The 13088-nt window shown below is 42.1% G+C and overlaps 1 protein-coding gene across 8 annotated transcripts in view; it reads right to left on the bottom strand.

Moving 5' to 3' along the window:
* CSMD3 (CUB and Sushi multiple domains 3) overlaps positions 1-13088 on the bottom strand; it is a 675220-nt gene that overhangs the window by 114458 nt on the left and 547674 nt on the right. For all 8 annotated transcript variants that reach the window (XM_077351631.1, XM_077351632.1, XM_077351635.1 and 5 more), the window contains 4 exons: positions 8093-8302; positions 6816-7004; positions 4987-5164; positions 2142-2287 (listed from right to left, as the gene is read on the bottom strand). In XM_077351631.1, coding sequence (XP_077207746.1) covers positions 2142-2287; positions 4987-5164; positions 6816-7004; positions 8093-8302 — 723 coding nt within the window. The remainder of the gene's footprint in view (positions 1-2141; positions 2288-4986; positions 5165-6815; positions 7005-8092; positions 8303-13088) is intronic.

Genomic DNA, 13088 nt, shown 5'->3' with positions numbered 1-13088 from the left:
AAAGGATCATAATTAATATGGTGTTCTTTTTAGCAGGATGACATCAGCATTTATCACTTTATCTTTAAAAGATTGGAATCTACAAAGTAGACCATCTGGACCCAACAGTATTGAAATATTTGTTTGTGAATTTTCACTTCTGGCAATCCCTCAATTATTATGTATTTTGGATAAACTGATGTTGGTGAGAGAAAAAAAACAACTTTAAAGGATTCTGGAGAAAACACTTTTAAGAATCCTTCCAAACCTATGTAGTCTGTCAGGGCCCTGTCTCCAGAGGGTGCCTCTGCACCACTGTCTGAGCTCATTCTGCCAGCTCCCTCGGAGGAAGAAGTGGAGGAGCTGGAGCAAAGCAGCAGGGTGCTGCTTAGAGAGGCAAGTCCCGATAGGGAGCCACAACCAGGTCCCAGCCGGACAAGCACCATGCCCTCTGCACCAGCATTATCTCAGCCTGCAGCAACACCCCTGAACAGCCCAGACTCATCTCCAGAGCACAGGAGGGAAGGCAGGAGGACAACGTTGGCAACACGCAGGCAAAGTGCTCGGCTTAGACTACAGCAACAGGCTAGGTTGGGCTCAGGTGGGGCTCATTCATCGGAGGAAGGCTGAGTGCCAGGTGCAGCTACTTGGTGTGACAGCTCAGCTTGTACTTAAGCACAGCTGAAGTGCTTCCCAGTGTGGCTGCAACTTTGTGCACATGTCCACCCATTGCCTTGACTGGTTTCCTGCTCCCCGACGCTTCAGCGAAGCTCTGTTTGATTCCTGGCTTGACCTTGGTAAAGATAAACGACAACTCTTTCGGTTCTCCTTTGGACTTTGTCAGCTAACAATTCCTGATAAGACCTGGACTGAACTTTTGACTACTCTCTGGTATGCGCTTTGAACTTGCTTGACTTGGTAACTGTGCTTGCCCTTGCACTAACCCTGTGTGTGCCTGGCTAGGGCAGCACATAGTCATATTAACAGGCAAAGAGGCAGTGCTCTTCCAAAATAAGATGAAATAATGAGAAGTACATTTTCCTAGATGTAGACTGTATTGGAAGTTCATTGGAAGTAATGTGGCTATGCCATATCATTGTTACTGTAAGTGTAGGCATCAGGACCTAAAGACAGTGGACCTTAATCGAAGAAGATTCTCAAAAAAATAAATTAAATAAAAGCATCCTGATCTAGGGGACATACTTCTGTAACTTATTGAAAGTTCCCAACGAGCAAGGCCTGGAGAAAGCACATTCTTGACCCAAACATTCCAGATACTTTTTTTCTCAATAACTTCTCAGTTTAGAAAGGAAGAAGGTGGCCATGGATTCCAGGCCTTAATTTAAAGCAGGGGACTGCTGGCATTGGAAGAGCCAGGCCAGGGGTAGTCAAACTGCAGCCCTCCAGATGTCCATGGACTACAATTCCCAGAAGCCCCTGCCAGCATTCGCTGGCAGGGGCTTCTGGGAATTGTAGTCCATGGACATCTGGAGGGCTGCAGTTTGACTACCCCTGAGCCAGGCGATAGCATAGTACTACTGAACGTTTAATTATAATTACAATTGCAATTATTACTGTATGCCAACCTCCCCTATCTGCCTCAGGGCGGCTCACAACAAATATAAAACCCAGGTATTTTTGAAGTAATTAATGGGTCTGATGTCATGTTTTAATTCACAGTCAATAAATAGCCTCCACTTATACCAAGCAATATAGCTTTTTGGAGTAATAGGTGACTAGTTTCTACAATTACTTTTAACAAAACATTTCCCAATATTTATTCTTATTCTTATTCTTATTCTTATTCTTATTCTTATTCTTATTCTTATTCTTATTCTTATTCTTATTCTTATTCTTATTCTTATTCTTATTCTTATTCTTATTCTTATTCTTATTCTTATTCTTATTCTTATTCTTATTCTTATTCTTATTCTTATTCTTATTCTTATTCTTATTCTTATTCTTATTCTTATTCTTATTCTTATTCTTATTCTTATTCTTATTTATTTTCCACAAGTAGGACCAGGACACTATTACACTTCTGTTATGTAAATACGCATATACTGATGTGGCTTTGTTACATAAAACAACCTCTTGCTCATGTGGAATTGAGCAGGGAAATATTTTCCACAAGTCACAGTCAATGCATATAAACCACTAACCATGATAACTGAGCACAAAGAAGCCACTTGTCGTGAAGTCACTGTGGAACTTGATGAGTATTTGGTTTGATGTGCTGTAGACTGATTCCAATGCGGTGTTGCCGCTAAACTGTCCAATCTGCGGAGAACTTTGGTCTGGACCATCCCTAAAAAGTAACAGTAACAAACATTGTCATCACAATTCAATGCCTTTTCTGTAGGCAAGATCAAGGCTTGTGAGGGGAGTGGGAATGAAAAGTCTGAAAAATGATAATTCTAGTTAATAGGGCCTTTCAGAAAGACAGAATGTAAACGTTTTAGAAAAGCAAGGAAAAATTGGTTCTGATATGCTGCTTTTCTATATCAAGAAGAGCCTGAAAGTAGCTTACAACCACCTTCCTTTTCCTCTCCCTACAACAGAAATCCCATGACGGAGGTGGGGCTGAGAGAGCCCTGATATTACTGCTCGGTCAGTATATTGATCAGTGCTGTGGAGAGCCCAAGGTCACCCAGCTGGTTGCATGTGGGGGAGCAGGGAATCAAACATGGTTGACCAGATTAGATGTCTGTGCTCGTAACCACTACACCAAACTGGCACATTAACAAATTAGTACACAGCAAGTCAATACCCAACTGGCATACTTCACCGAGAGCTAATATCTAGTTTTTTCCCACTTCAATGGCATGTGAACAGAAGACGTATTGAAATAAATGATCGTTGTAAAATGGCAGTACACGGGGAAAATAACCTTAAAGATAGTATGCAACTAAAATAAATAAAAGGCAACATTTTTCACAGTTTTCTTTCCAGCAAATATTCCTTTAAAATGTCTCAGATCAAGTTCCTGTTCTTTCCTTTTTTTTTCTTCATCCATTTTCACCCTAAAAACTAGATGTATTTGGGGGAAAAAACAGTATCTTTCCATTCTTCTCCATCATCCTCTAAATCTCTTACCAGCAAATAAATGTATCAAATAACAAGCAGCCCCTCACAGTTCAAAGGCTGGTGTTTATAGCATTTGGGACTGCCTCCATCCTCCTGCATGGCGTCAAACCACCATAAAACATGTGCACGCTACATTTTTAATGCTCGTAAGATTTCTGTCAAGTTCATTTTACAGATATTTAATGGCCAGGAAACATTTCTTTGTTTATGGAGCACTGAAATGCTCCCTCTAATGGGCAGGTGCAATTAATTGCCGCTACAGATGTTAACATTTGGTCACAGACATGTGGTTTGTCGTTGGAGTTGGACACTGAAATGATGACACTGGAATGATCATAAAATTACGGGCCGTTTAGAATTATGGCTCGCTTAATGTTCTAGCAGGTTTTTTTGTCAACAGAATCCTGGGCAAAATAATAATACAAAATCTACTAGCTATTACATCTAATTTTGTTCTCTGCCTCCTCCTTCTCAAAGAAAGTTCAAACACAAAAAGAAGTGCCCTTAAAGCACTTCTTTATTTTTATTTTTATTTTTTGTGTACTTCTTCAAGGCATTCATTTAAGTAGCTTTTGTTGCTATGGCAAAGCAAACAAATGACACAGTCTGTGTTCCGATGCCACTTGCAGAACTGATTCACAAACAAGAAACTGTTGTGAAAATGTTGGATAGGTTCAATTCCACATCTCGTTGACCAATACATTGTAGATGAATGAAGGGTCATTTTCATGGCCATTCTGGTGAGCTTAGCCCTGTCCAGTACCAAGCTCCCTCTCTGCAAAAAGACACCACAATATTCATGGGGTCTGCAGGACCAGACCAGATTAATGTGTAAGTCCTGGAAAATGACAAAGGCAATAAAGGTGCAATGAATGTATCTTCCTGTTTTCCCTAGGCTTTGGTGCCTAGAATTTTGATATAACAGAAAAGGCCTAATATCTTGGCAGACTGAATCACAGAATGACAGAATCATAGAATTGGAAGGGGCCACACAGGCCATCTAGTTCAACCCCCTGCTCAATGCAGGATCAGCCCAAAGCATCCTAAAGCATCCAAGAGAAGTGTTTCTCTTTGCTTGAAGATTGCCAGTCTATCAGCTGACACAACCAAGTATCAACTGAACTTGCTAAATAGCCACTAGCTTGTGAACTGGTTTTACAGAAGAGATGATGCAAGGAGAACTAAACATTGTAAAGGTAAAGGTATCCCCTGTGCAAGCACCGAGTCATGTCTGACCCTTGGGGTGACGCCCTCTAGCGTTTTCATGGCAGACTCAATGCGGGGTGGTTTGCCAGTGCCTTCCCCAGTCATTACCATTTACCCCCCAGCAAGCTGGGTACTCATTTTACCGACCTCGGAAGGATGGAAGGCTGAGTCAACCTTGAGCCGGCTGCTGGGATTGAACTCCCAGCCTCATGGGCAAAGCTTTCAGACGGCTGCCTTACCACTCTGCGCCACAAGAGGCTCTAAACATTGTATCAGGCATGTTTATGCATATGGCCCTTTCACTCAACTCATTCATCACTTGATGTCACAGTTATAAAGGGCAGGAAGCATTCTTCAGTAAGGATTTCCTTGTGACACTTGCAAGGCATTGTTTGCATTGTACAATGTTGAATACTTTTGCATGAGTGTGGAAAGCAATTACTCATAACTGCCAACTTACACTTAATGACAAATGTATGTACTATAAACACACAATGGGTAAGAGCGTTTCCAAACAATGAAATTCCAAAGAATGACATTTTCAATAATGAAGTACATTTACCCTTCAGTGAGGTATATTCTTTTTAGTCAGCTTGGGAGACAATTTAGTACTACTAGTACTAGGGACATTAAAACAGGCCACAACTGGTTATCTGCCTTGTTGCTCCATGTGGTATGCCATAATATAAATCAAGAATATTCATTTTTGCTTACCAGACCGTTATGAAATCATATATTGGCTCTGTTTGAAGAACAGTAAAATTGATATAGATGCCATTTCCTGGTGGTACTCTTACAAGCCAAAAACAGTCCTGGAAATTAGGATACTCATCAGGGTAGCCCGGAGAATATATGGTGCCATTCATTGAAGTTATATTTCCTCCACAAAGAGCTACAAAAAAAGAGGAAAAGGAATGATGCTTAGGTAGGTTTATGCCTTAAAAATATTTAAAACTTACTTGAGTTGATAGCTACTAAGGATGAAACATCTGACTGAACTAAAACCCCATCTCATTGAAATATAGAATTGTAAGGGATTATTATTATTATTTATAAAATGTAAAATAATGTAAAATCACAAACCAAAAGCCATTTGTAAGAGCAATCAAATTAACACAACACAATACAAAACACAAGAGTTCATGAGAGCAGGTGGCAAAAAGTTCAAAGTGAAGTTATATTGGATGGATCTAATTGATAGACTTTTTCAAAGATGGACAACACTCAGGAATCTGAAGTAATTTTGTGCAGTAATGGCAGAAACTTGTCACCTAGTGATAGTCAGAAGGAAAGCAACTGTAAGCCACTTTGGAACTCCTTCTGGTAGAGAAAAGTAGCATATGAAAACAAATTCTTCTTCTTCTAAAAGATTATTACAAATAAGCTTGATGTCTCAAGGCACCCATCTTCCTGTCCTTTTTTATCAACTGGGGTGGAATGGGATCCAATTCTTTGCTTAGCTCGCATTTTTCCAGCTATTTAAGAGGATGGCGCAGGATGGGTGAAAAGGAAGGAAGAGGGGATGATAAAAGAGCACCTGAATGTTTTTAACATGCTAAAATGAACCCTTGACAATTTGCAGTGTGCTGCTCTGAATTTATGGCTTTCCTAACATATACCCAAATCTGTGCATTTTTAATTGTTCTATCCAGTTCTAGTCCACAACCTCCACTTGATCTGAAATTCCCAATGTATACAGGTCACTGCATTTGCCATCTCTAGGATTCCCTCCAGAAGTGTGAAGGTTACTTCTGACAGAGAGCAGAAACTGGAGACTGAGAATACAGGCTGTTCTAAGAGGGCAGACATCTTTGCTGCTGGGTAAACGGTTATAGACTGAGCCTTTCCCCATAAAGCAGCTATGAGGCAAGTGGTGAAACAGCTCTGACTTTTGGAATAAACTGCAGGCAGATATTACATACCAATACATTATGGCTGTTCCCTAGGCACAAGAGTGCTCATCCATTCTCATCTTCTTTGTTGAACAAGAAGGAAAGTTTTTGAACAACAACATTTTGTTTTGAAGAACAAAAATAGGAGCTAACTAAGAACTGTTCTTCTCCAGCAGCAGAACGCGGAGGAGGAAGAAGCGAAGCAAACTGCTTACGCACGGGATGGAACGCAATGGTGGCAAAACCCAGAGTATCCAATTATGCACGCGGCTACTCTGGAGCCGCTTCTGGTTGCGCCCTGGTCCCGGGAAGCTCTACTTTCTTCCGCATCTCGCTAATGCGGCTTTTTCGGCGGCATATGTTGACTTTGCGCCCGGTTGCCACCTGAAGCGTGCATAATTGGTGATTTTAGCTGCCGCCATTCCACCCCGAATGCGGACCTTCCACTCCATGCATAATGGGCCTGAGGGAGAATATGGAGTCCCTCCCTGGACCACGTGACCAATGTGTGGGAAAATAGCTTCAATAATTCCTTTTGGGATGGGATTCTTCTGCTCTGCTGCTAATGTAGCTACAAAAATCTTCCAGTGGCTGTATGCCTGTGCAGACCCACAATGAAGATGAGCTGATATATCTCTACTGAAAACATACCTTCACACCTTGGAAGAGGATGGTTCCAGTTCCGACTGATCCCATGGAGGCAAGTAAGTGCTGAGTTCCCAATTAAGGTGTATCCAGGGAAGCATTCAAATGAAACAGTTTGTCCTACAGTAAAGTCTGTCCCAATGACAAAACCATTGCGAAATGGACGTGGGTCAGGACAACTCTGTAGTTGATATGCTGAAATTAAATGAAACCATAAGAATTAACATAAGGTTCTTTCTTTCTTTCTTTCTTTCTTTCTTTCTTTCTTTCTTTCTTTCTTTCTTTCTTTCTTTCTTTCTTTCTTTCTTTCTTTCTTTCTTTCTTTCTTTCTTTCTTTCTTTCTTTCGGATTTATATCCCACTACTCTCAACAGACTCGTGGCGGCTTACAATTATAAAATTTCATAGATCAATTAAGCCCCAATTCTAAGATATAACTTCATATTTCTAAACTACTAACATTGGGAAGGGGATGATAAAAGAGCATCTGAATGTTTTTTTACATGCTAATGTGAATCCTTGATAATTTACAGTGCGCTGCTCTGAATTTATGGCTTTCCTAATATATAAACAAATCTGTGCATTTTAATTGTTCTATCCAGTTCTAGTCCACATGCTCCACTTGATCTGCAATTCCCAATGTATAAAGGTCACTGCATTTGAAATCCCCCTTACTCGCAAAATGTTGGTCATATGACAGATTGTTATTTGTGAAAATATGTCAAAACATGTGCCCATGTTCTCATAGTAGTAGTTTCACAATTATTTTGGCTCTGACATCTATGATAAGTAGTATACAGGCCTGCTTAAATTTTCATTTAAATATATGGTGGCAGTAGGATTTTAAGGATCAAATGAGCCACATATATTGACATGCACACATGCTCAGTACATGTACAACATTGCACACGTTGATGGTTTGGATCTCAACAGTCCACCCCCTCCTCTCATGTGGATCTTGAATTTCCCTGATGCTGTTTCTGTAAGGGTCCTGTCCCTGGAGGTATTGCTGGGGAATATTTTGGGCTGTAACAGCGAGAAGCAGCGATTACCATCTGCAGCAATCTTCCAATGGATCCAGCCTAACAGCAGGTCCATACAATATTTCAATATTTCCCACTGGGTCATTTGATCCTAACTTGAACTGAAAACGGTTTTTGCACTCCAGTTGGGACAAAATTATACAAACAGCAAGTATATGTTCCTTATAAATGATTCCATAGACATCTTCTTATAGCTTAAAAAGAGACACATAATCCATATAATAAATATTTAAACACTCACCTTGATACACAATATGAAATCCCTGTTTGTTCTGAGAATAGTCGCTATGAAAATATAAGTTAGTTTCGTGGGTCGTACTGAAAAGAGAAGCTGGTAACTGGGGGCCACTGAGTCTCCCAATAACAGAACTTGTATCTGTTGATCCGCTTCTGACTTCCAAGTAATCATGTATGGTCTCCGTTGAAAAATTAACAAACTGCAAGTGCACACCTGGAAAAACATTATTTGATACCTAAGAAAATACGATAAATGATATCAAGGTTTTTCAATACAGTAACATTTACTGAATCTTTTAACAAATCATTTTGACCTCATCATTGGGTCATGGTTGCTTACAGCACTAATTAAAGAAATATTTCTAAGTAAAACCAAAAGAAAAGAAAAAGAACAATCTTGCAATCCCTCTCCCTTAAAAGATGCTTGCCATTTAAACACCATCAAAAAACCCTGGCAAACAAGGAAGCCCTACAGTGCCTCCTCAGAGAAGACATTCTACAAAGCAGGGATACCATAATATTGCAGGGTAAATATGTAAATACTGGAAGAAAATACCACATATGAAGATGTCCTACTACCAGGGCAACATGGAGCCATATTCAGATTTCTTAGCGCATGGACATGTTTTACTCTGCCACTGGGTGGCTGTAAAAGAATCACTGGGTCACTTGTACAAGTTCCCACGTAATGCCAAGGGCAATCTGTGTCCATTCAACCCACTTGTCACCCACCTGAAAGCAGTCATGCACAAGTGTTCTAGGATTGCCTTGAATATGAAAGCATAATATTAATGGCATTGTAAACTGTCAAATGCTGGAGCACCACAAATCTCTTAGACACAATCTTGTTGGATGTTGGTTTTTCCTCTCCCTGTGTTATTTTGCCTTACTGTATTCTAATGGAAGACAAAAGGTGCTTTCCCTTGGTCAAATTTATGCATTGGGGCAAGCTTACAAGTCTAAGTAAGAGTGGTAGAGCTGTTAAAGGCCTATTATGCATGGCCGCTGAAACGGCAGCATGGAGAACGCGGAGGAGGAAGAAGTGAAGCAAACCGCTTACGCATGGGACAGAACACAATGGCGGCAAAACCCAGAGTATCCGATTATGCACGTGGCTACTCGGAGCCGCTTCTGGTTGCGCCCTGGTCCCGGGAAGGAACACATTCTTCCGCATCTCACTAACGCGGCTTTTTCGGCGGCATACGTTGACTCTGCGCCCGGTTGCCGCCTGCAGCGTGCATAATTGGTGATTTTAGCTGCCACCATTCCACCCCGAATGCGGACCTTCCACTCCGTGCATAATGGGCCAAAGAGTGTCAGAACACAATGAAGGGATCTCTGTCCCTCAGCCTGACAAAATGGTGGAGAGAGAACCATGAATAAGCTCCTTGGACCAAGGGCAGGATGAAAATCTGATAGATACACAGATGAATGAGTCAAATAGACTGCGCTAATTTGGAAGCATTTTTGGAAAGAGTTCAATACAGAGATAAAAGTAATGAATATTTAATTTATGTCTCCATTCTAAAAGATACTTTTTTAAGGCATACTTTCCGTATATCACACTGAAAATGATGCAACCTTTATTTACAGTCCTCAGAAAGCTTGGTGAACTATGGTAAAACACTGGAAATAATGGGACTTATACACCTAGCTAGCATTAACAGGATAAAGTGGGAAGAGAGGGGAATTACATAAGTTGATTTGGGTCCCCATTTAGGGAGAAAGATGGAGGACCAGTGAGGCAAATAAACAAAAAAATAACTGTATTATTTCCACAACAGGCTTTCTCTGGTTTTGACTGATATTCAGTAGGATGCTTTTTTGTAAGCCAGTGGCCCAAATCTAGCAAACTGTGAGCTTTCATCCCAGTTGAGGAAGAGAAGGAAGTGCTGGCATCTCTTTCACTGATTATCTGCTAATGCACAGGGAAGAAAGAGCCAGAGCTCTGAAAACTTCAGTGCTCAGAGACTCTGGAAATGGAAAGACAAGAGTTTAATGTTTCATTCAAGAGGTGAGACGGCTGAAATCTGCCGTTTAGAGATTTGGCAAAATTGTTAAGAGAGAACGGGAAAAAAGAATGAGCATTTATTCTGAAAGTGCAGCAAATAAGGTAAAAGGACTTCCTTTTGGTCTGAAATAATGCAATGTTAACAAAGAATGATCCATCATTGTTTTCGTTATAAAGATAACTGAGTCATATTGAATGGTTCTGGCAGGGACAAGCATAAGGATTTCGAATAATATTCAGGAAATGACATCCAATGTCAATTTAATCCTTGAGAAGTGAGGAACAATACTGTAATTATCCAATTTAAATTATTTTTGTGGCTATACAATACAGATGCTTTCATATATCCAGCAGCAGCCTTGCAAATAATTTTCCAGGTCATATTAGTTATATCCAAGATGAACATCTATGCTACATATTTAATTTCAAATTAAGACTGACTGTTCCTGCTTCCTGTAGAAATGTAGAAACGTGGAACAGATCTGAGGGATGGGGAAATATGGAATATTGTGTGAACAGATGCACAGACTGTAAGGCGGCCAGGTCCTAACTAGGGTTGTGTGTGGCACCATCCAAATTGGCCATTCCAGACTGACACAGCCAGTGGCGCACTGTGGGGGGGGAGGAGAGGCACCGGTACATAACTCGGTGTGCACATGGACCTCCACACCTGCATGTGTGTGCCAAGTTACGCACCAGCACCTGCACCTCCCCTCTCCCCTGCAGTGCGCCACTAGCTGCATCGGCCTGGAACTGCCGATTCAGATGCTGCCATGCACAACCTATTCCTAACCTCTCCTTTCAAACCACATCTCATTTTCACATTTATTCAGCCTACTAGCAAGGTCTGTTTTCATTCAGGCATAGACCTAGTTGTGTTCAGTTTGATTCCCCACTCCTTTACATGCATCCAGCTGGGTGACCTTGGGCTTACCCCAGCACTGAAAAAGCTGTTCTGACCGAACAGTGATATCAGGGCTCTCTCAGCCTCACCCACCTCACAGGGTGTCTGTTGTGGGGAGAGGAATGGGAAGGTGACTGTAAGTCGCTTTGAGAATCCTTTTGGTAGGGAAACGCGGCATATAAGTACAAACTCTTATTCTCCTGCTTCCAGTGCTGAATCTTTCTCTTTTTAAAGTTACTACATTCCTCCAAGCTTATCAATTTCAGCTGGATATAACTGTTAGGATGCATTAATAGAATGTGTTCTGGTATCTCTCTCTGCCTCAGTTCCCACATGCAATATTGCTTATATATTACATTTTTATCACACATATTCTCCAAGAAATTCTTGACATGCATGGACTCCTCCCCCCCTGCCTCTGACATGTGTTTTATTATCAAAACAACCTTAAGTTGGTTTCATTAGGGCCCATTATGCACGGCCGCCGTAACGGCGATTTCGGGTCACATGGAAAACGCGGAGGGGGAAGACGCGACGCATACCGGTTATACACGGGGCGGGGCGCAATGGCGGCAAAACCCAGAGTAACCGATTATGCACGCGCCGATCGGGCGCCGCTTCTGGTTGCGCCCCGGTCACCCGGAAGCTGCGCTTTCTTCCGCGTTTCACTGACGCGGCTTTTTCGGCGGCATGCACCGAAGCTGCAGCCGGTTGCAGCCGGCTCCGTGCGTTATCCGTGATTTTAGTCGCCGCCATTCCACCTCGAATGTGCGCTAAAACCCCCGTGCATAATGGGTCTAAGAGAGGGGGGTGCCTCATTAGCAAAAATGAAACCTGAACATCTTTCTCTGCAATTACAATCCAACTCTCTAATCCAGCCTTTCTCGACATTTTTTCAGCATTGAGAAACCCCTGAAACATTCTTCAGTCTTCAAGAAATCCCAGAAATTGCATGATTGTTAGGAAGCACAGCTGAGTACACATCTACCCATGGCCTCTCACATTCCTACCCCCTCCAGGTCCATCATTGGCCATTTTAGGAGAGGAGAGTGGGTCAACAGGATCGTATAGAATCATATCACCCGATGTTTTTAAATGTTTATAAAACACATGAAAAATGAATCAACTCCCACTCATTTGGGAAACCCTTCAAGGGTCTTGAAGAAACCCTGGGGTTTCATAAACCTTGGTTGAGAAGGGCTTGCTATAATCAATACAGCACACTGGCTGTCTACAGTGTACCACATCTGGAAATATATAATTGGCCATATGACTGATACATAATTCTCTTATGGATCTATATGGCACTGACTGTATATTACACTTTGCATTTATTAACAAATTACTTCAATATTTTTACCCAAACACTTTGAAAGGTGAATGCTCTATGCAAGTAGCATATTTCACTGTAAACTGGTTGTGAAGTGACAGGGATCGTGGAAGAACACAAGACTGCAGAGGGAGTCTTGCCCAATGAGCTTCACCTAGGATTGCCACCTATAGGTTGGGAAACTCTTGGAGATATAATGGTGGAGCCTGAGGGGCCCATTATGCACGGCCGCCGAAACGGCGATTTCGGGTCACGTGGAAAACGCGGAGGGGGAAGACGCGACGCATACCGGTTATACACGGGGCGGGGCGCAACGGCGGCAAAACCCAGAGTAACCGATTATGCACGCGCCGATCCGGGCGCCGCTTCTGGTTGCGCCCCGCTCACCCGGAAGCTGCGCTTTCTTCCGCGTTTCACTGATGCGGCTTTTTCGGCGGCATGCACCGAAGCTGCAGCCGGTTGCAGCCGGCTCCGTGCGTTATCTGTGATTTTAGTCGCCGCCATTCCACCCCGAATGTGCGCTAAAACCCCCGTGCATAATGGGTCGGGATGATACAATTTCATAGAAACCACCGTTTGAAGCAAATATTTCCTCCAGGGGAACTGATCTCTGTGATCAATTTAAATCCCAGGAAATCTCCAGGTTCCACCTGAAGGATGGCAACCCCAGACCATGTCTGCCTGTAAGGGGTGTTGTCCACTGCTCCCCCTTTTGGAAAAATGAAGAGGCATAGCTGGTGGTTTCAGCTAAGCCT

Source organism: Paroedura picta, chromosome 9 (genome assembly GCF_049243985.1).
Source record: "Paroedura picta isolate Pp20150507F chromosome 9, Ppicta_v3.0, whole genome shotgun sequence".
NCBI classification, from domain to species: Eukaryota; Metazoa; Chordata; class Lepidosauria; order Squamata; family Gekkonidae; genus Paroedura; species Paroedura picta.
This window is presented reverse-complemented; position numbering and strand designations above follow the sequence as displayed.